Raw genomic sequence first — 22,996 nt, forward strand, 5'->3', positions numbered from 1 at the left:
AAAAAGAAAAAGAAAAAGAAAAAAAAAAATCCCAGCCCCGCTGGTATTTAGCTTTTTGGCCTTGAGTGAGCTCCCTCATCTCTGTGCACCTCACTTTCCTAGTTTCTAAAGTGAGGATAATTGTTTTCTCAGAGAAGTAGCAGCATCGTACAGTGTTTGCCACAAGGAGACACAGTAGGTATCAGTTAATACAGGGCTTTGTTTCCAGCCCTGCCCCCGTGTGGAAGTGGCAGCGCCAATCGGCCCGCACTTGTGGTTGTCCCTGGAGCAGGCAGAGGGAGCGGGTGAATGAGTCTCTAACGCCAGGGCAGAGCGGGGGATGGCTCTCTGGAGCTGCCTCTCCCCCAGAGGTTTCCTCTCTCCTGGGGGTGTGGCTCTGCGCTGGCACCCTGGGCTTCTCTTCACCTCTGAGCAGAATTACTGTCCTTTGGGCAGCTTGTTGGGCTGGGGACGTTTGTCAGATGAATCGGCCTCTCTCCTGTGCTGCGCTGTCCTGAGCTCAGGGACGGACGCGCAGCCAGCTCTAGTTATTGTCTGTGTCAGCGCCTGCCTGCAGCCTCCCTGCAGCCTCGCTCTAGCCCAGCTCCACCCCTTGCTGCAAGGTCTGTTTCCTAACAGCTGCTCCAACCACACACCTCGTTTCTGCAGGAGCCCCTCCTCTTCCTCCCTCCCTCCCTCATTTGGGGTGGGACTGAAGGAGAAGGCTAACTTGACAGCAGTGCTTCTTTTCTTAGCTAGCCGCACGCAGCCCCTGCCCAAGAATGCCTGTGTGTGGATAGCCTCCGCAGAGAGCTGGATCTCCCGAGTCCTCAGGGGCCAGCGGAGCTTCCAAGGACTAGGAAGGAACCGGCCCAGCCATGAGCCCCTGCGGTAGTCTGCCAGGGGGCCAGTGGCCTGGAGTCCTCAACCTCCCCCGGCTGCTCCGGAGGGAGAGGTGAGCGCTGGGCAGCCCGCCCCCAGCCAGAGGTGCCGCACCCGGCCTGTCATGGTGGCCGTCTACCGCCGGCCTGAGGCACTCCCAGGCGGGTTTGCAGCTGAGCCTGTTTATCTGGTGTGGGAAGAAGATGGGGAGTTACTTGTCCATCCCGGCTTACTTCACCTCCAGAGACCCCTTTCGGTGAGTTGGTCTCCCAGCCCCCTCCCCATCTCCTCTCCTGGCCCGTGGTCCTGTGGGCAGGGCAGAGGCCTCCCTGAATCTGCTTCTCCAGTTCCGCCTATCCCTTCACCATTGGCTCTACCAGGCAGAAGCCAGTAGAGGCTGTACTTAAGCCTAACCAGCCGGGGGAAGACCACCTCACCATGTCCTGGAAATGGTGAGGGGAGGGATAGGCTCAGAAGGAAGCTCCTGGGAACTCTGGCTCCCCGCCCTTCCCAGACGCACTTGCGAGAGCCTCTGAAAGGTGCCACTGACCTGGCCTGCTCTTGGTGTTACTGCTTCCGGAGGAAGAGTACAAATAGGGTGCTGTTCCTGCAGCTCTCACATGTCTTACCTGCGGGCCGTGCTGCCTGCCCAGGAATTTGTCCCAACAAGCAGGATGGGCAGGTTTTGCCAAACTGTGGAAGCTGGTGAAGCCTGGGTGTGGGTAGCCTGGGACACAGTGGGCACCCTGTAAACATTCTTCCTCTTCATGGCAGGCACCTTATGGCAGGCACCTTTGCCTGTGGTTGAAGGGCGTCTGAGCTCCCAGCCGAGAGTAGCTGCTGGAGAAAGGCCAGGGCTGGTGCTCCCGAGAGTGAGCCTGAGCTGTGGGGCCAGTTCCTACCCCTGTGAGCCCCCCGTCAGGCCTCAGTACCTGTGGGGGCCGCGCTCTCCGTGGGGTTTCTCAGAGGAAGGTGTGGAAACTTTATTCCTCAAACCTGCCTGTCTTTGTTCACTGCCCCACCCCACCTCTAGTAGAAACTCCCCAGGGGGTTTCTGGCCTTCTGGGTCTCTTCTGAATGGAGTCACTCCTGGCTGGGGTGGGGCTTGTTTTTATTCTTTGGGAGAAGCCTGTTGTTCCAAGGGCTGCCTCCCCCTCCTCACCAGTGGTCCCCGGTTAATTGTTAATTTTTTTTCTTCTGGCTTCCCCAGGCCAGCTGGGTCCCCAGATCTGACTTCCCAGATACTAGTCAGGTGGCCAGGTGGCCAGGGCCTTGGTAGAAAAGTAGATTACCATGTGGTTTCACTGAATGACTGGACCCTGGTAAAAAGTGGTGGGAAGCAGCTGGACTGGGGGTGGGGAGCTGGTCCTGGATGCTGACTGTACCAGGCATCCTGCTAGGCACTTTATCCTTTAATCTCTCAAGCCTAAAGAGATTATGTATCCCCATTTTACAGATGAGGCAACCAGTTTCAACAAAGCTAACATTCATGATCTCCCCAGCCCACCTTTTCTTTCTGAGTTTCTTTCTCATCCTTTAGGGGACTTCAGCTCCCTCTGTCCACATCTCCTGGGGTAGTCTCAGGTTTGCTGTCTTCTTCTAACCAAGAGCAGAAAAAAGAGATGGTGTGTCAGGCATGTTGAAGAGATTCTTTTCTGAAGAGCCAATAGGAATTGATCTTGAGTTGAGGAGGTGGACTTACCATGTAGAATCCTCCTGCCTCAGCCTCTGGAGTGCTGAGATTGCAGGTGTGTACCACCACACCCAGTAGAATCAAGATACCAAGTTTTGCAGTAGCCACTAGTCCAGGTCCTCATTAATTCCTTTTAACTCAGCCCTGGAAAGGCACCTGGGGGGCAGGGCTGGTATTTAGCTACTAGGAACATTATATCTCTTTTAATCTTTGGGGGTTGGGGTAGGTCTTCCCAGGAGCTAGAGCTAGAGCAGATAATAAACTCTCTACCCGGGCTGGGACTCCAAGGCCATCGAGGTCTAGCTGCCTTTTGTCGTTTCCCTCTGGGTGTCTGATAACCTCACCTCCATTCCCCAAGTTCTGTTTGCCCAGCTGGAGTCAGGGGGATACTGACTCGCTGACTTACTATAGACCCACTCCCTCCCCTAATTGAGAAGCCACATTCCTGAAGCCTCTTCTGAAGCCCTGCGGCACACAGGGCTCTGTGCTCCAGGGGAGGGACCACCCAGCCCATCTGCTTTCCCAGATTTCAAGCTAAATCACCGCCTGGTCAGAAAGCTGCTTCTACTGTCAGCCGCCTCCTTTATTACAGGACATCTTCAAGGGCTCTTCTCTGAACAACTGCCTGTCCCTTTCCTGGGCCTCATTTTCTTCCCTGGCAGAACACAGGGGCTAGGCTTTCTGGGCTGCTAAACAGGGCTATTGCCAGATTCTGTCAAATTAAGTCCTTGACCCTTAGGCCACTGGAGGAATACAAAGTCCACAGGAGTTCTGGAACTGCGGTTGCAAAGAAGGTGACGCAACCAGATTCCATGGGGACATGATCAGGCGTGACCATGTGAGGGAGGGAGAAGGAGCAGAGAAGGGAGAACGTAATTTCTGTGCCCTTTACGCCCCTGCCTGGCAGGCCACATTCAGCAAAGCACATGTCTTCCCTGCCCATGCCACGGGCGTGAGGGGTGCGATATAATCACATGTACACTCCCAAGTAAGAAAACACCTCAAACTGGAATTTACAGGTGAGGTAAATTAGGGAGTGACACACACACACACACATACACACACAGCCCGCGTTAGGGATTGGAACCCAGGGTATCACACTTGCTAGGCAAGCATGCCACACTGAGCTGTATCCCCAGCCTAGAGAATGACTTTTTTGTTTTGTTTTGCTTTTTTAAAACAGGGTCTTGCTATGCAGTTCACACTGGCTTTGAACTCACTATATAGCCCAGGCTGGCCTCAAACTCGTGGCGATCATCCTGCCTCAGCCTCCCCAGTACTGGGATTATAGGAATGTGCCACTACACCTGTTTGGGGAAAGACTGTTGTCTGACATTTTTAAAGGATTTCTCTTTCTATAGAATTCCGCTTAATGTTTGGCATTGATTTGATAATCTCTTTTATTACATATTAAAAATTTTATTAGTACATGTTTGTAGTATATAATGATTATTTTCATCATGGGGAGTGGGGACACATCTTTTCATTTCCCTTCAATTGAATAAGCTTGACTCACACATTATCTCTGAAGAAAACAAGTGTATCTTTGTATTCTAAAGCAACCCGTATCTAAAAGGAAAAAGTCTTAATCCTGTACAGTTTAGCAATAATCTCTGGTGTCTGCCTTCAGTTCTCTGGGACTCTTTTTTACTCTTAGTCTGAAAAATGTAGGACTTGGATCAGGTGGTTGGTTCCCAGCTCTGCAGTTTTTATGCTCCTTAGAGATGTACAAGATCCTTTCCATTTTTCTTTCCAAGTAATGGGAGCCCTACGGTTCTTTGTTTGTAATTGAAGGCCTGTCTTTAGCTGTCACTACACAAATCACTCAGAACTACAGGTGTCCTGGTTGATGATTAGAACTGTCTCAGCATACTGTGGTATCACCTTTTTCTTGGTTATCAGATGTTTGTTATATATTTAATTATTTAAAAAAAAAAAAAAAACCAGGATAACATTTTCTATACTTCTTCTAGCTTAACTGACACACTGTTTCAATCCACAGGGTCACAGGAAGGAGCGATTGTAAGGGAATCTTTGATGGACAAAGCTTAGGCTCTGGGGGCCTAGAGTCTGGGCTCGTATGCTAACTGCCATTCTGGGCCCTAAGGAAGACTTGACAACTCCACTTCACAGCGTGGTTTGGCAGAGAGAGCGTCCCTTAATCCTTTTCAGCCCATTTAGAGCTCAGAGTCAAAAGGCCGGAAGAAGCTTCTCCACAACTGGCTGCTCTCTCGGGGTTAAGGAGGAGCATACAGTCAGGCCCTTTCCGTAGGACCTGGGGCAGCTTGTTACATGTTTATGTGTAAATGCTCTGTAATAATGACTCGGCTCCCTTATTCTATAGGTGGAAAATTTACCTGTAAACATTTGGTCTGAAGAATTTCGATGTGTGCGATTGTTGGGCCTATATCTTGTCTCACTTGACTTCTGCCAACATAGCCCCTTGCCTGGTTGTTCTTTTTACTTTGTAGCCTAGGCTGGGACTTGCAATGATCCTCCTGCTTCAACCTCCCAAGTGCTGGGATTACAAGTGTGTGCCACCATGCCTGGCGGGGCCTGGTTATTATACATTCAACATACACAGTAACTGTTTCTTCTCTACTTGCAGAAACCTGCTTGGTTTTGGGTAAGAAATAGTCTACTTTTGCCTGGGCACGAGAGGGAAAGGGCTCTGTCTACATTTGTACTTGGGTTTTCTAATTGGGAAGGAATGCAATGAACACTTATTGGCCATCTTCTGAGAGCAGGCATCATGTGAGGCATTTGTACATAAGTTCCTATAACCCCCTGAAATTTTAGCATCAGCTTTGTATTACACACATGGGAAACTCAGGTGCAGAGCCATGCAAGAACTGGCCTTATGTGACAAATAGTAAAAGAGAGAGTTATATGCAACAATCTCAGCCGATTATCCATGTCTTCTCTGCTGATTCAGAAGCTCTGACTTTGGATCTGAGCTGACCCACTGGAGTGACCACGAGATTCTTCTTCGCTCTATATCTGCCCAGGCCTTCTGGTGCTTTGGAAGAGAAGTTGAGGTCGTCCTTTAGCGTAGCTTGAGTGTATGTGGGCTTTTGGGTGATCTCTGATTTTTTTTTTTTTTTTTTTTTTTTTGGTACCGGGAATCCAGCTCAGGACCTTGCGCTTGCCAGGCAGGCACTTGTGCCGCTGAGCTATATCCCCTGCCCTTGGGTGATCTCTGATTTGAGAATTTTAGCTCTGTATACCCTGGCTCCTCGGGAGACTGATGACCAATGTTTTAACCCTGGGCTACCTCCGAGCTGGGTATCACTTGCCTGGTGGGGCACATTTTGACTTTAACTTGAAACTTGTGAAAATCAAAAACTAGAAAAATGCGCTGGCTTTGAGAAGAACATGCAGTGGAGCTCACTATAGCCCAGGCTGGCCTCAAACTCAAGATAATCCTCCTGCCTCAGCCTCCTGAGTGCCGGGATTACAGGTGTGCACCACCACAAACGGCTAAAGGAGTCCAAAATGGGACAATTTTGAGTAGCACCTTACATTTCCATAGTATATATTGGATTCTTTTTTCAAAACGACAGAGATGACTGCGAGGGAAGAGAACATGGAATAAATGAAGGAGGAGAATTAATTGTGCCCTTTAATAGTCAGGTTTAAGCTAAAGGAGAAGCATCACAAACCTTAACCCTTAAAGGGACTTGAGCTATCAGGGCTCTTCCCCATCGTTGTCACAGGATCCTGAAGCCTAGCTATTGAGCCATTCTGTATCACTCAGCTGATATTATACAGTAAAGATGGCTTCTAAAACAGGGATAATCCTACCACCTTGTGCAGTATGGTCAGGATTAAAGGTGTAAGGGAGGCACCCCATACAGGGGCTGGAGTATGGTTGGCACTCAAGTAACAGCAGATGTTGTTAGACGCAAAGCTAGAACTTTGAAGTCTCCGGTAGCCTAAGAGCCCCCTGGAGCTCTGTGACTAAACAGAGCTTGGAGATTCATAGCCAGTCCTCTTATCAGCTGTTCACCTTCCTGTTCTTCAGCAATGCCTGTGGCAGCGGCTCTGGCTGTACCCTTCAAAGGCATTTCTTGTCACACATACATATATTAGTGATGTCACTTTCTAGCCAGGTGTTCTTCCTGGCAGGTGGCGTGGCTGTCTCCTGCCTGCCTGCACTTGTTTTTCTCTCGGTTCCCTCTCCCGGGCTTGGCCAAGGCTACTTCCAGTGAACAAAAGCAGGATACTGGCAGTGGAAAGGAGGGCGGGTTCTGGTGCTTCCATCCCCTGCGGCACACATACCATGGCAAGGGTGTAACAAAGTCCGGGCCTGCAGTTGGGTGCAAAAATATTGGCACCAGCTTTTTTGCTGTAGACGAGGGGAAAGGCAGGACCTGGTGGCATGAGCCATGGAAACTTGGTTCATACCTACGCTACTTGCTCTCATCATTTTCAGTTTGGAAATACCTGCTAAGGGCCTACTGTGCCAGGCTTTGGCTTAGCTGCTAGATCTACTAACAGTAAGTAGACTTTCAAGGAGCTCATAGTCTGGTCAAGAAGAAGACGGTTACTCCAGAGCTTTAGGTCAGACAGTGGGACTAGTGCTTGCCCTCCACCAGGTACCTCATAGTCATCCAGAACCACATTTAATCCCCACTGCTACCCTGAGAGTAGGTGACATTGTTTTCATTGCACAAACAAGGACCAGAGGGGCTGGCCCAAGATTATTTAGATGGTACAGGGTAGTTCTGAGATTGGAACCTCCGTCATCTAGGGCAGTGGTGGCAAACCTATGGCACGCGTACCACAGTGGGCTGTTGGTTATCACTGAAAGCTCTAAAAGGTTCACCATCACTGAAAGCTCTAAAAGGTTCGCCATCACTGATCTGGGGCAAAACGTGTACAGACTTGAGAGGTCTCGGGGGTTGTGTGTCCCTTCATAGGTGGGGAAAATGAACCCGCAGAAGGAAAGGGGCTTGTCCAAGGGCATGTAGTACCAAGAACCTTAATCTAGGTCTCTCTCCTCCTGATTTAGACATCCAGTGTGCATCTGAGCCGTGTGCTCAGTTCAAGGTCTTCCCCTCGGTGTTGTCCTCACTGAACTATTCTGTATCCATACTTTCCCCGCCATTCTCAGAACCCTGAAATTCAGAGTTGAATTAAATAGCCAAGTTGAATAGTTGAATAAAAATAGCCGAGAGTGTCTCTTGAGCACCCAGAGGGAACTGAGCCCTCCAGAAAGATAAGGGGGCTTTCGGGGTCCTACTTCTTAAAACTCCGTAGTCCAAGAGCTTTCCATAGCTGCTTCAACTCATCTCGTCTCCCTTTTCTACCCGCTTCACTGCTCAGAAGTAGTATCACTCACTGCAGCCTCTCACTTTGCCTTGTTTTGTTTAGAGCCCCTCTTTGGAAAAGCGGGGTAGGGCACTTGTATCTATCTTATTACTGCATTGCCTAGCAAGTTTTCATAACAATGTACTTGCCTCACACGGCGTTTTCTCATATATTAACTTAGTTAGACCTCATATTGGCTCTTTGTAGTAGGATGCTGTTGTAGATTTTATCAGTAACGTAAAACTACTAAGAGAAGTTGTTCAATGCTACCTGGGTAGTGGCAGTAAGTAGTCAATAATGTGGGCTACCATTCCATTATTGTTACCATTTTTAATTGCCATTAACATTTATTGAGTTCTTACTGTTACAGGCCTTATATGTAAGGCTTTTATACATTTCGTACATACTATTTCATTAATTTTTGCAGCAGTCCATTTTATAGATGAGGAACCTAGGTCAGAAGTGAAGTATCTTGCCCAAAATGACACTACTAGTCAGGGTCAGAGTCGGGATTCAAAGAAAGAGGCAGCCCAATGCTAGGTGTGAGGAGCAAGGATGTAGCTAATAGGTGGGCAAGTTCTTGACAAGAAGAATGGGGAGTCGGGCGGGGCACAGTGGCACATGCCTATAGTCTCAGGTAGTCAGGAGGCTGAGGTAGGAGGATCCCTGCGGCCCAGGAGTTCGAGACCAGCCTGGGCAACGTAGCAAGACCTCATCTCAAAACAGACTAACAACAACAAAAACCTAGAAGGAAACCGGTGGCCTTGGCTCAGCAAGCTGAGAAGCTCTTAGATCTGCATGCTCAGAAGGGAGGAGGTGATGCAGGCAGGGCCTGAGAACACCCCTGACCAGACTGAGAGACAGAACTTCCCAGAAAAGAGACTGGGGGAAAAGGGACCTGTGGGTCTAACATTTACATCTTATACAACACTGGTGGAGTTTTGAGTTTCTTCCCCAATACCTGCTTTTGAAAGTTTTCAAATATATAGAAAAGGGCCAGGGATATAGCTCAGCAGCACAGGTGCCTGCCTGGGAAGTGCAAGGTCCTGAGTTCGATTCCCAGTATCAAAAAAAAAAATAGAAAAGTTAAGAGAGTAGTTCACAGAACACCTAGCTTTATCATTTGTTAACTTTGACACTGTCTATATGGTTTTTATTATTGTGAAACTATTTAAAAGATGCAAGCATCTTGACTTTTTTTTTTTTTTGGAGACAGGGTCTCACTCTGTAATTTAGTGATTTTTTTCTTTTTTTCCCCCGGTACTGGAAATCGAACTCATGACCTTGAGCTTGCCGGGCAGGCGCTGTGCTGCTGAGCTAAATCCCCAGCCCCTTACTCTGTAATTTAGGTTGGCCTTGAATTACACCCGGCCAGAGGTTCTTTAAAAAAATATTTTTGGGGGCCAGGGATATAGCTCAACAGCATAAGTGCTTGCCTGGCAAGCCTGAGGTCATGAGTTCAATTCCTGGTACCAAAAAAAATATATATATTTTTTTTTTTTTATTAGTTGGAAATGGTGATGCGCGCTTGTAATCCCAGCAATCAGGAGGCTGGGGCAGGAGGATCTCTTTGAGTTCAAGGCCAGCCTGGACTACAAAGGGAGACCCTGTCTCAAATTAAAATAATTTTTTATTAGTACATATTTGCATTACAGAATGATCACATTTATCATGGAGTGTTTATACATGCACATAACACATCTTAATTCTTTTTTTAAATCCTTTTTCCCTTCCTTTCCGCCTCTATCTTTTGTTCTCCTTCCCATTTGAAAAAGATCTCCCTACTTCCTACCTACTGCCTTTTTATTTTGCTCTTTATTTATATTTTGAGTTTCTCATATAAGAGAAACTATGTAGTATTTAAACTTGTGTGTCTGTTTATTTCACTTAACGTTATGGTCTTAACTGGGTGTGGTAGCTTATGCCTGTAATTCCAGCACTCAGGAGGCTGAGGCAGGAGGGTTGCCAGGAGTTCAAGTCCAGCCTGAACTACAAAGCAAGACCCTGTCTCAAAAAAATAAAACCAAAATTATGGTCTTGAGATGCATCCATTTACCTACAAATGCTTCAAGTTTATCTTTCTTTATGGCAGAGTAGTACTCTGTTGTATATAAATACCACATTTTCTTTATCCATTATTTATTGATGGGAATATAGGCTGTTTCCAAGATGAACCTGTTATAAATTGTGCTGCTATAAATATGGGTATGTAATATGATGCCCTTAACTCGGTATTATTTCTTGTGCCATTGGGGTTCTGCTCAGAAAGTACTTGCCTACTCCGGTGTCCTCGAGTTTTGCCTATTTTATCTTCCAGCAGATTGTTTCTTTTTGTTTTTTTATTGGTACCGGAACTTGAACTCAGGACCTTGCGCTTGCCAGGCAGGCATTGTGCCGTTGAGCTATATCCCCGGCTTCCATTTTAACATTTAGATCTTTGTTCCATTTTTGTTTTAGTATAGTATATGGTGAGATATATGGGTTTAGACTCAATTTTCTGCATGTGAATATCCAATTTTCCCAGCACCATTTATTAAAGAGGCTTAGATCAAAGGTTCTTAACTGAGGCCATGGTCAGGCTTCAGGGAAACCTTGATACACACCCCACAGGTAGATTATACGCACGTTTTCTTTATAGGTACATTTTTCTGGATGAGGCTTCTTGGCTCTTACCAGATTCTCAAAGGGCTCCAAGACCAAGTCCGCTCACAGAGACATCCAGTACGGAGCTGGCTTCTGGAGCCTCGTTCACACTGAGCCGACTTCCCCAGAGATGACACTAACTGCAGCTTTCCTTTGTCCTGGCTTTGCATCAAAGAGAGGACTGCCCTTTTTGTTGTTTGACCTTTAGCATCCAGAAACAGCCTGGGTGACCTGGTTTCAGGGATTCAGGAGCATTTTTGTTCTTGTCTTGCCTCGCAGGTGTTCAGAATGCCAGGATTCCCTTACCAACTGGTACTATGAGAAGGACGGGAAGCTCTACTGCCACAAGGACTACTGGGGGAAGTTCGGGGAGTTCTGCCACGGGTGCTCCCTGCTGATGACAGGGCCTGTCATGGTGAGTGGACTCCTGCGTCTCTACTCTTCTTGATGTTGCACTTCCAGTCCCCTGTGGCTATACATCTTTCGGTCTTCCCATCAGCCAGGGCCTCTCCCTTTGTTTATTCATTCATTCAACCAACAGGCATTTATTGAGTACTTCACAAGTGACAGATGATATCCTTAGACTTTTAAAGTCCAGTGTTGGGAGGTGGGTGGCAGGCAGGAAGAGAATGCAGTGGGACAGAGGCCTTAAAGGAGAGTGTTGCAGATTGAAAGGAGGGTACCACCTGGGTTGTGTTCAGGGAATCAGACAGGGAGAACCTGGAATGGGCTGGCAGAGAGAGGTTCTGCCTCCTGAACCTGCTCTAGACAAAGGGCTTTAAGCATAATCACAGACCTGCCAACTTTGCATTGGAAGAACTGAATCTGTTAGCTGTGGTTATTTCTGGGAACAAGTTTTCATGACTGGGACCAAAACAGTTTTTTTCAGTGTCAACCTGCTGCTGCTTTTGTAGGTCCTAGGGCAGAGAGTGAAAGGCTAGAATTTGACTAGAGCATGTGGAAATTGATTGAAAAAAGTAGATTTTGACTGAGGTCTGTAGATCTTCAATTGGAGGTTGCTCAGCTACCCCACCTCCACTCCAGCAAAAGTGATAACTCAACTCATTTCTTCCTTCTGTATCCTGCCCACCTGCTCACAGGTGGCCGGAGAGTTCAAGTACCACCCAGAGTGCTTTGCCTGTATGAGCTGCAAGGTGATCATTGAGGATGGGGATGCATATGCCCTGGTGCAGCATGCCACACTCTACTGGTAAGAGGTAGCCCTGTGTCTGTCCTCCCCCACTAAGTGGCCAGGAGAAAGTGGAAAGACTAATGGGGTAATCAGAGCATTGGGTTCCTATGACAATAATGCTCTAAAACAGTTCTGTAACCCATAAGCAGGGCCATTGACATCTCTGTCCTCTGTCCTTACGTACCATGAGAATAACCTCACTGTATCCTGCAGTTCTCCCAGAGGGAGAGAATGGCTGGGATGTTGTCTCCAGGGAGGATCTCAGACTATGAAAGGCAAAGAGCCCTTAGAGCTCACCTAGTCCAACTGCTTTGATTGACAGAAAACTCAGCTAAGGCCTAAGGAGGGGACAGGGGCTAGGGCAGAGTTCGCACTGGAAGTCAGAGAGCAAGAGAACATGGGTTGTCTGGCCGAGAACATGGCAGAGTTCCTCCTAGTATGCCAGCCTCGGTCATAGCCCACCCCGAGAACCCAGGATCCTCCTTGTGAGCAGCCAGCGAGAGTTACGGAAGAGGGTGCTGGCAGTGCGGCTGGGCTGTGTCGCTTACAGCCGTGTGGCCGAGTTGTTGCCGGGGAGCTTCGAGGTGGGACTCAAGGATCGCGGTTCCCTTTGTGCCCTCTCCCTAGTGGGAAGTGCCACAATGAGGTGGTGCTGGCACCCATGTTTGAGAGGCTGTCCACGGAGTCTGTTCAAGATCAGCTGCCCTACTCTGTCACGCTCATCTTCATGCCGGCCACCACCGAGGGCAGGCGGGGCTTCTCCGTGTCCGTGGACAGTGCCTGCTCCAACTACGCCACCACCGTGCAAGTGCAAGAGTGAGTATTTTGCGAACCCTTAGACCCACGCGTCCGTGGTTCCTGACCAAGACCACAGACGGAGAAGGGCTGCAGTCTCTAAAGTCTTACGCAGAGCTCCCGTCATCCTCGTCACCCACCTTTCTCCTGGAGGTCACTGCTGTGACCTCACCCAGGCCGAGGCAGCTATCTCTCTGCCTGGGGTGATTCCCACCAGGTACTTAGAGCCAGAATCTCTTACCTTTCAGGTGTCAGGTTTCAGATCATGTTTCCTCTTTGAAATTATCTGGCTTGATTCATGTGTATTAGTTTGATTATCGTCTGTCCTCCCAACTAGAATGTACACTGCAGGAGGAACTTGCTTTGTCTTGTCTGGCATTGCATGCCAAGGACCTGGAATTAGTGGGTGTTCACTGATTATTGTTTTGCTGGTTGAGTAAATGAATGGGAGGAAAGAGGAGAAAACGGAGTCTACGGTCCAAAAGAGGTTAAGATCCCATCGTAGGTCCAGGCCAGGGACCATGTGAGGAAAGGGTTTGTGTCCCCGTAGGACCCATAAGGAGACACTAGCAGCCCGGTAGCCTGTAAATACTGATTTTGCACCTACTACCTGTTAGACACGAGGCTGAAGCGTACAGCGTAGGTGAGAGATACTAGGCTTGAGGGAATCGGGAGGAGGTGAGGTCTACCCTGCAGGCTCCTTAGATGAGGAGGGTAGGGAACTGTGTTCAGCGCAGAGGGAGAAGGATGTCTGCAGAGGTGGGAATCTGTGGGTGTCTAATACAGATTGAGCATCCCCAGAGAAGGGGCCGTTAAGCATAGGGGGCCTGAGTTCCCAAGTTTCAACAGATTTGTCAAGGGGTTTAAGCAGCAAAGTGAAATGACCAGGTTCGTATTTTAGAAGGATCACTGCGGTAGAGGTCAGATGACAGAGGGGAAAAGCCTAGCTTTGTGGAGACTAGTTAGGAGGCTTTAGAGTGATCTGTGTGAGAGAGATCGGTAACTATACTGACGGAAAGAAGGCCAGTTGGCGGTGGGAGGAGGGGAACTCCAGATGGGGAAGAAGATGTCCAAGTTTTTCGCTTAGGCGCAGTGGTTCCCCTCACTGAATCTGAGAATCCTGGGAAGGGTATTGCCTTTCTGTGTGGGTAGCCTCGGTCTTGTGGGCCAGTGGGAGTCCAGGGCCTGGCGAGCCTTCCTGCACAAGCAGAAACGGGGAGGCGAGTTTTTAGGGTGCCTTCACCATGCCTCAACTCTTATCTGGCTTAGAGTCAACCGGATGCACATCAGTCCTAATAATCGCAATGCCATCCACCCTGGGGACCGCATCCTGGAGATCAACGGGACCCCTGTCCGCACACTCCGCGTGGAGGAGGTACAGTGTGTGTCTGGTCTGTCTTATGGGGGTGAGATGTGGAACAGACCCTCCGGGAGATCACGCCATGGCCTTTACCTTTTCCCACCCACACAAGCCTCTCTTGTGTTGACACTGAATCTGTGACCACTGGTGACCTCCTCTGTCAGCCTAGCAAGTTCCCAGGGCAGCAGGGAGCACCTGACAGATGAGGAAGCTGACAGAATCCCAGGCAGGGAGCGTTATGAGGCCGCTGGGAGCTGGAGGCCGCCACTAGCCAATTCGAACATTGGCCACGCAGTGCTTGGATCGTCTGGGGTGGCCGTGGGTGTGCTGGGATGGGGCAGCCCTTAGGAGCCAGCCTTACACTGCTCTTGGCCACAGGTAGAGGAAGCAATTAACCAGACGAGCCAGACACTTCAGCTGTTGATAGAGCACGACCCGGTCTCCCGGCGCCTGGATCAGCTGCGGCTCGATGCCCGGCTCTCTCCCCACATGCAGAATACAAGACACTCGCATACCCTCAGCCCCCTGGACACGAAGGAAAATCTGGAAGGGACCCTGAGGAGACGCTCCCTGAGGTGCCGCCTCCTACCGTACTTCTCTTCTGTCCTGTGTCTATTTTCCTCAGAGGTTGAATTTGCTACTGAAAGCCACGAGCATTAGGAGGGGAACCGACTTGCCAGGGACAGGGTATACAGACTGTGCTGCACGTGCTGTTCCGTAGCAATCATGTTCATAGCCAGGGCCTGTGCAGAACCCTCTCTCTGCCAGGTTTCCTTAGAAACTAGAAGATCGGGCTGTGTCCACCAAGTTCCTGAGCTGGCCAGTAGGCAGTGATGCTGGACTTTAATGCTGGGCCCTAAAGGGAAACGTAGAGAAAACATGGGGCTCAGGATTAAATAGGGGCACAGGGAGGATTGAATAAATATGTATATGAACTTTGAAAATGATAAATGAGGGATGATTGCAAGTGTTTTGAATTTGAGGGACCAATAAACCCACACCTCAGAATCTGCAAGGTCAGGGGTGGGAGGCAGTCAGCTTTGTGAAAGCCCCCAGTAGGGAAGCTTACAGGGTCAAAAGCCCAGGCTTTCAGGTAGAAATAGCCATACCAAGGCTTCAAGATGAGCCTCTACCTTCACAAATCGTCATCTCTCTGAGCCTCTGTCTCTGCATCTGTAAAATGGGGTTACAAGATACAAGTGCCTGTCTAGCCAATTATATTAGGAGTAAATGTGGAAATGACCAAAATTGTACAATGCCAGCCTAGAGTCAGTACTCAGTAGAAGTGAAATAATATTACAGCCAATAGGAATCGGGTTCTTTGTGCCCTGACCCAGCAAGCTAAATCAGTTAGGGCCTTCTCAGCTGTGGGAAACTGAACCCTCCCCACAGATTGCTGCTGCCACTTTTGGCTGGCTTGGTCAGCCAGATTGAGTTAGGAGAGGCAGGGCACCAAAGGGAGAGGAAGGCTAGAAATGTGCGGCCTGAGAAAGGGAAGATGTGGAGCGACTGGGAAGCGCTCGGGTACCTGACGGGCTGCCGTGCAGGAGACAGGACAGGATGACAGGCTTGTGTCACCACACCCAGCTTGTCAGATGCTTTTGAAAATGTAAACATTTCTTTTACTGCTATAAAATCATATATGCTTGTTAGCTTAAAATTTAGGAAATATGAGCCGGGCGTGGTGGCGCATACCTATAATCCCAGCACTCAGGAGGCTGAGGCAGGAGGATCGTTGCAAGTTTGAAACCAGCCTGGGCTACAAAGTGAGCTCACTGCTGGCCTGAACTGCACCGTGAGAACCTGTCTCAAAAAGACAAAAAAAAAAAAAAAAAAAATTAGGAAATATGGACAGGTATAAAGATTAACAAAATTTAAAAAGATTAACAAAATATTATTTAAAATCCCATCTGTTCATTTTTTGGATGGTAGCACTAACCTAGTTAGTGTCTTGACTCAAGCAGATAGAAGAAATAGTAGATTATCACTATAGTGCGGTCATATACTGAACATTGCAAGCTAGCAGAATCGAGTGAATTGTGCCAGGTGGGAAGTACTCAGAGTACCCTGTCCCTTTCCTTTTCTTTTCTTTCCTTTTCTTTTCTTTTCCTTTTCCTTTTCTTTTCTCTTTTCAGTGGTGGGCACTGAACCAAGACCGCATAACTTCTAGCAGATGAAGGTTAGGGATATAGATCTACCTCTCAGCTACATCCCTAACTCCTAGATTTCCCATTTTGATTAAGTTTTTACTGCGCTGAAATAAACTACTTATTTGGGCTATCTGTATCCCGAAAACAACATATCTGTTTAAGAGCCCTCATCCTCCAAACTATAGCATCCTAACTCTAGACCTTGGAACACACGGGTCTGCCTGAGGTACCTACCTTCAGCTTTCATCTTTCCTTGTCCAAAGGCGCAGTAACAGCATCTCCAAGTCCCCTGGCCCCAGCTCGCCCAAGGAGCCCCTGCTGCTCAGCCGTGACATCAGCCGCTCAGAATCCCTCCGCTGTTCTAGCAGCTACTCACAGCAGATCTTCCGGCCATGTGACCTGATCCATGGGGAGGTCCTGGGGAAGGGCTTCTTTGGACAGGCCATCAAGGTGAGCACAGGAAGCCGCTGCACTCATATCCCACCCCCCTACCCCCACCCCCGGTCTTCTGTTGGGAAGTTCTCGTCACATGGCCGCACTCCATACCCTGCAGGACACCAGGCTTCCTTCCTGGCTGTGGGTGATGGTGTAGCCCCACCCCCAACCCCACCAGTGCCACCACCTAAGGCCATATCACTGCTACAGTGGGCTTGTGGCTCTGGAGACCCAGGTTGGGATGAGCTGTGCCCACAGGCCCCAGTGCTGGGCATGCTACAGCGAACACAAGGAGGAGTGGCTCTTGCCACCCTGGTGAACAGTCTCAGAGACTAACTTCTCTCTCTTTCTCTCCTCCTCTGCTGAGAGCTGGGAGGGGGGGTCAGGTAAGCCATGTGTCTCAGCTTGTGGGGCAGTGGGGCTGAAGAGCTCACCCCCAACCCACCCAGCCCTCTGGTGCATGTCTGTGGCACTGACCCTCCTGCCCCCAGACTTCTGTTCACTCAAGAGACTCACTCCTGTGCCAGATGACTAGAGCTCCCGCTTGGCTTGGCAGTGCGCCCTCCTACCTCCTCCCCTATTTCCTCTCTCTGGATTCTCGACTCTCCTGTGTGCATGCCCAGCTTCCCAGGGAAGAGGGTGTACTTCCCTCTTGGTCTCCTGTTGCCCATGCTGTGTCCTCTACACATGAACTCTGTCAGTCTGATCTGATATGGCTCAGTGTGTGACCTCCAACAGATGGAATAGCCATTGCATAGTGCCTATTTCCCCGCTCCCTGGTGCCGGGGATCAAATCCAAAGCCTTGCACATGCTAGGCAAGCGTTCTGTCACTGAACTACACCCCCAGCCCATAGACCTTAACAATGTTCCAGAACTTTCTCCAGTCTCTGTACCATTAACAGTCCACCTCCCCATAGGTGATTCACAAAGCCACGGGCAAAGTAATGGTCATGAAGGAGTTAATTCGATGTGATGAAGAGACACAGAAGACTTTTCTGACTGAGGTGAGAAAGTAGGATTGGAGCCCGGCATGTTGACACACGTCTGTAATCCTAGCAGTAGAGAGGCTGAGCCAGGAGGATTGCGAGTCTGAGGCCCACCTGGGCTACACAGTGAGACCCTGACACAGAAACCTAAAACAGCAGGTGGCAGGGGAGGAAGGAAAAAAAGAAGAGGAGGGTGAGTGGAAGAGAAATAAAGAAATGGGGTTGGAGCTGCCGCCATACATGTAGGCCCAGCTACTCTAGTGCCAGTTACCTGGGTGTCCGAGGCAGGAAGATCACTTGAGCCCAAGAGTTTGTTGTTGTTGCTGCTGCTGTTGCTGCTGGGTTTTTTGTTTTGTTTTGTTTTTCTTTTTTTGAGCCCAGGAGTTTTGGGCCAGCCTGAGCAACGTGATGGAAAGAAAATTGGAGGTGTGGGAATTTGGTGTCACTGTTGGAAGAGGGAAAACCTTACAAACAGTGGTTTTTGCAGAAAACTTAATTTAGGGTCACTGTCTTAAACACTGAATGGAAAAGAACACTGGAGGATCGTACCCACTCCCTCTACCTTAGTGTAACTGTTTCTCCAATGAACACTTCCTAAAGATAGCATAAGCCAAGTACAGGGGATATGATAACAAATGAGATGTGGGTCAGAGGAGCTCTCAGGCCGTGAGGGTGATGCACAGGAAAGCAGAGCAGTTTAGTATAACTCGGTGTGATAATTGCCTCCTGGGAATCCTGAGGAGAGCCTGCCGTGGGGTCCCCAGAGAACTGATACTCCTTGAGCATCTACAGTTTTCACCACCCTTCTCACATTGCTTCATGGAGTGCTACAGTTGGGAACACTGGTCCAGGGGCCCTCCTCCACCTTTGTTTTACTCTCGGGCCCTCCCACTCCTGTTCCCCAGAGCAGTTCCTAGAAAGGCAGGATCCTTGGGGTGAGGCCTGTGAAGCCGTCCCATCTGGGTAGTAGCGTTCTCTTCCTGATGCTGGTGCCCAACTACATCATGCAAGGTAGGAGGAGGTTGGAGAGGCAGCTAACACTCATCAGGCCAATCCCTGGAGGGAGGGGCCGTGGAGGACTTGGTGTGACATTAACTGCCAACCGCTTTGGCTTCCCCCAACCCCAGGTGAAGGTGATGCGCAGCCTGGACCATCCCAATGTGCTCAAGTTCATTGGTGTGCTGTACAAGGACAAGAAGCTGAACCTGCTGACGGAGTACATTGAAGGGGGCACGCTGAAGGACTTTCTGCGCAGTGTGGTGAGCATAGAGCCCACAGTCACCAAGAGCCTTAGAAGACTGCCAAAGAGTCACATGTGCTGCTACTGTCTTGGAGCCTTGGAGGCTATAGGGGCCTTGCCTTGACCCCAGAAGACCATGCTGGGTGGAACTGGTAGAGACAGGGAGGGTTTGCTGTGCTGATCCGTGGGCCCTGGACCACAGCCTCTGATATGCATTCCTCCACCCTGCAGGACCCATTCCCTTGGCAGCAGAAGGTCAGGTTTGCCAAAGGCATCGCTTCTGGAATGGTGAGTTTTACCAACAGCCCTACCAACACAAGAGTAGGGAGAGGTGTGATTGAGGGGCGCACCAGAAGGTAGACACCCCATCCTGGGCAGCTTATGTGGCTGAGCCGTTCGGCAGCTATTAACCTTTTCTCTCTGTGCTGTTGAAGTTGTTCCCAAACCCCTGCTTTCAGCCACCACCCGGTTCCCAAAGGATTCCAAATTTTTTTTTTTTTCCAGTACCAGGAATCGAACTCACGACCTTGCGCTTGCCAGGCAGGCGCTGTGCTGCTGAGCTAAATCCCCAGCCCCAGGATTCCAAATCTTTAAGGGCAAACTGAAGAGGCGAACTGTCATGTGAGGTGGTCTGACCCTGGTATCACTGAGGTGTTCGGGTGCTGAGGGCCCTTGGAGCGGGCAGAGCATCTCACAGCCTAGGAAATCAGAGAGGGAAGGAATGAATTCTAGATGAGCCCTGAAAAATGAGTCAGAATTAGATAAAAGTTCCTGTTGGCAGAGAGGCCCCAGAGTTTAGGTGATGATCACGGTCAAAACCTGGGAGGAGAGAATCCAATCCTAGTAATTAGAGTAGCTGCCAGTTACTAAGCTGTCTGTATACCAAGCACCAAGGTGAGGGATTAACACACACGAACATGTTTATTCTTCACAACAACCCTTGTCTCCAGATAAAAGCTGAGGCTAAAAGGAACACATTTGGGTACTCAGCTAGGCAGTCTGATCCCCACACCTGAGATTTTACCTACTGCTTCTCACATGGGGTCGGTGTACAATGGAACAGAAATAGTCTGGAACAGTAGCTTGGAAGTTGTTCTAAATATTTTGCAAGATCAGAACAGAACTACAGAAGGAACTGCCTCTGACTCTTTAGTTGCTACAATGAATATCAGACCGAAGGAAGAGCTGGCCAAGAAGATGGAATCTGGAGAGTCCTGTCTTCCTCCAGAAGAGAGGGCCCAGGTTCCAGCAACGCCCCAAATAACCAAGGCAGGACACATCCTGGTATCAGGTTACAGATCTCAATGCCTAGAATAAGCAGAATGCCAGAAGTGCAAGACATGAAGCTTATCACTCCTGTTCAGTGTTCAGCAAGGATCAAGCAAGCCACGTCCCACTACCCGGAAATGCTTCAGGAACACGATTTGGTGTAGTGGCTTCTCTTCCCGAGCTATTAGAAGAAATAGAGTGCTTTGTATTCTGTACAAACAAAGCCTTGCCTGTAACATCAGGGTTTGAAACCCTTGAAGCATAATTTCTTAATGCTTTTAAAAAAAACGGAAAGCTCTTTTAGAGCTCCAAGCCGGGTATGGTGGCGCACTCCTATAATCCCAGCACTCCGGAGGCTTGTTTCAAGTTCGAGGCCACCCTGGGCTACAAAAATGAGCTCAAGACCAGCATGAACTGTATAGTGAGACCCTGTCTCAAAAAGACAAAAAGAAAAAAAAAAGAATCTCCTTAAGACTCCTTGTCCAGATGACCTGAAAAAACTCAAGTAACAGAAAGACATCTTGGGTGCAGATTATGGACTCTTGGGATTTAGAAAGTAATTCACTGGATTTACTCTCATATTTTATATTCCCATGGAAAGTCTTCAGTTTATATGTTTAAGACCATAGTTTGCTACTGTCACAGCATCTCTACTGACAGTGGGTAATTCTTGTCCTTTCTGGCCCAGGTCTCCTAGAACAAAACAGGCCCTACACTGGGCTGGTCATCTAGCTTTTTATACCCAAACCTAATTTTGCATTTATTATTCAGAAACACTCAAGTTAAAACAAAAGGGGATAAACAAGAAGGGTGGAGAGGGGGCAGTTGCTTCTTCACTTCTATTCTTTGCTCTGCCAGGGAGGGTACAGCTGGCCAGAGAAGGCCGTGTGAGCCCCAGAGACTATGCCACATTTTGCTTTTTCTAACTCTCAGGGAAACTGCACTTGGAAAGGTAAAAGCAGAGTCATTATGTAAATTTTTTTGAGGTGAGTCTGGGGCGGCCAGTAGGTTGGAAGGGAGATGGGAGAGTCACAAGCAGGGAGAACTGGCCGGAGAGGCCAATGAAATATTTCAGATTTCTAAACTGGGGCAGTGGTGGGGATAGGAGACTGGGAGGCGGGATGGAGTCCCAGTTGAGAGTTAGGGAACTAGAGTTACAGGAAGGAGCAGGGTAGCTTAAGGAACTCAGAACGATGGTGCCATTTACCAGTGATGGTCAGGGAACAGGTTTGAGAAGAGCTAGGATTGGCACACGCCAAGGCTGATTGTTAACAGAACCTTCCAGCATGTCTTGGGCGGGAAACTGGCTGGAAGCAGCAGCTTGGGGACTCACCTAGCTGTGTACCAAGAAGGCACAGCCAGAGCTGCGGACACAGAGGCATCCACATGATTGGTAGAGGTTAACTTGTGAAAAGATGACTCTGAGAAGGGCTGACACTGAGGAGACTGGAAAGAAAAACCAGACACACAAAGGTCTCATGAACAGGAAGCTTGGGAGAGATGTGGGTAGCCCGGAGGAAGGGATCTGCAGGCAGCCAGGTCCTGAGCTACAGAGATGCAAGAGCTCCATGGGCGTGTCAGCCGTGGCGCGTGAGCATCTCCAGAGGGGTAGGAGCTGGAGAGTGGGACATGACTCCTTCCATATTTTCAGAGAAAGGTAAGGAACGAGGAAGTGGCTCCCCAGAGTTACAGGAGCCAGAAGTGGAGGCCTGGAGAGGGGAAACGCCAACAGAAACTTCTTTAGAAACACTGGAGTGACAAGAGGGAGGGGTTAGAATAGAGAATGAGGAGGATGGAGTCTTCAGGGAGGTAAATGTCCAGAACACGAGCTAGTTGGACCAGGAAGGAGGTCTCTTTTGCCGCATCACACGAGGCAAGATCCAGGGTAGCAGAGACGTAGCTTGCGGGGGGAGGGGAGGAAGAGGAACAGCACATCTGAGGGCTTTCACTTCAGGTGGTGTTGATCTAAGTGAAACGGGTAAGGTGGAGGGGGCTGCACCAGCCTGGGGCCGTTGGCGTTGGAGCCTTGAGACGGGAACAGTGGGGCTAAGCCAGCCCTGGGCTGGTGATTAGTGATCAAAAGGATGGGCGGGGATCGGGAGCAGGGAAGGAGGGGAGCCCAAGTTGCCTTTGGCTTTCTGTTGGTGTTGAGACAAAATATTGGCTACAGGGGGCGCCCAGCCACACTGTCCAAGTTGGGTTCTAAAGGGCCATGGCCTGGGAGCAGAGCAGATTCCAGTACCCCCAACTCTGGAATTAAAGTCCGACTGATTTACTGACCCTTTGCGTCATGCTTCTGTTCCAGGCCTATTTGCACTCCATGTGCATCATCCACCGGGATCTGAATTCTCACAACTGCCTCATCAAGTTGGTATGTCCCTCTGCTCCGAGCCTCGCCTGGGATCCCGGCGCCACCGGCCCTCCTAGCTTCTTTGTCCTAGAGGAAGCTGACTGTCCCCTGTGGCTTCAGGCCAGGGATGTTGCCTAGGGGCTCCCACCATGCCCTTCCTGCTGCCTCCAGTGACTTCCCTTGTCTTCTGAAAGCTCCCAGACACATGCAGATACAATTTCACCTCCTGTCAGCAGCAGTTTTGAAATCATTTGATTAGAAGGGACTTTAGGGCTAAGGATGTAACTCACTGGTAAAGCACTTGCCTACCGTGAGGCCCTGGGGTCAGAATACAGTGCTATTACACACCTGTAATCCTGGAACTCAGGAAGGCTCAGGTAGGAGGACAGCAAATTTGAATCCTGCCTGGACAACTTAACAAGACCCTGTCTCAAAATTTTAAAAGGGCTGGAGGTAGTCAGGTGTGGTGACGCACACCTATAAGCATAGCACTCAGGAGGTTGAGCCCACATAGTGAGTTCAAGGCCAGCTTGAACTACATAGTAGCTGGGTGTGGTGGCACATGCCTATAATCCCAGCACTCAGGAGGCTGAGGCAGGAGGATCGTTTCAAGTTTGAGACCAGCCTGGGCTACAAAGTGAGCTCAAGGCCAGCCTGAACTGCATAGGGAGCCCCTGTCTCAAAAAGACAAAAAAAAAAAGGAGTACA

The 22,996-nt window shown here is 49.4% G+C and overlaps 1 protein-coding gene across 5 annotated transcripts in view; it reads left to right on the forward strand.

Moving 5' to 3' along the window:
- Limk2 (LIM domain kinase 2) overlaps positions 1–22,996 on the forward strand; it is a 67,334-nt gene that overhangs the window by 35,764 nt on the left and 8,574 nt on the right. For 4 of the 5 annotated variants that reach the window (XM_005396302.2, XM_005396301.2, XM_013520329.1 and 1 more), the window contains exons 3-12: positions 10,790–10,925; positions 11,611–11,720; positions 12,330–12,518; positions 13,767–13,872; positions 14,236–14,432; positions 16,271–16,457; positions 17,361–17,447; positions 18,557–18,688; positions 18,901–18,957; positions 22,244–22,309. In XM_005396302.2, coding sequence (XP_005396359.1) covers positions 10,790–10,925; positions 11,611–11,720; positions 12,330–12,518; positions 13,767–13,872; positions 14,236–14,432; positions 16,271–16,457; positions 17,361–17,447; positions 18,557–18,688; positions 18,901–18,957; positions 22,244–22,309 — 1,267 coding nt within the window. Of the gene's footprint in view, positions 1–677; positions 1,118–10,789; positions 10,926–11,610; positions 11,721–12,329; positions 12,519–13,766; positions 13,873–14,235; positions 14,433–16,270; positions 16,458–17,360; positions 17,448–18,556; positions 18,689–18,900; positions 18,958–22,243; positions 22,310–22,996 lie in introns of those variants that run through there. The other variant, XM_005396304.2, reaches the window with a different exon arrangement.

The sequence above is a fragment of the Chinchilla lanigera genome, unplaced genomic scaffold, assembly GCF_000276665.1.
Source record: "Chinchilla lanigera isolate Chin_1 unplaced genomic scaffold, ChiLan1.0 scaffold00054, whole genome shotgun sequence".
Taxonomy (NCBI): domain Eukaryota; kingdom Metazoa; phylum Chordata; class Mammalia; order Rodentia; family Chinchillidae; genus Chinchilla; species Chinchilla lanigera.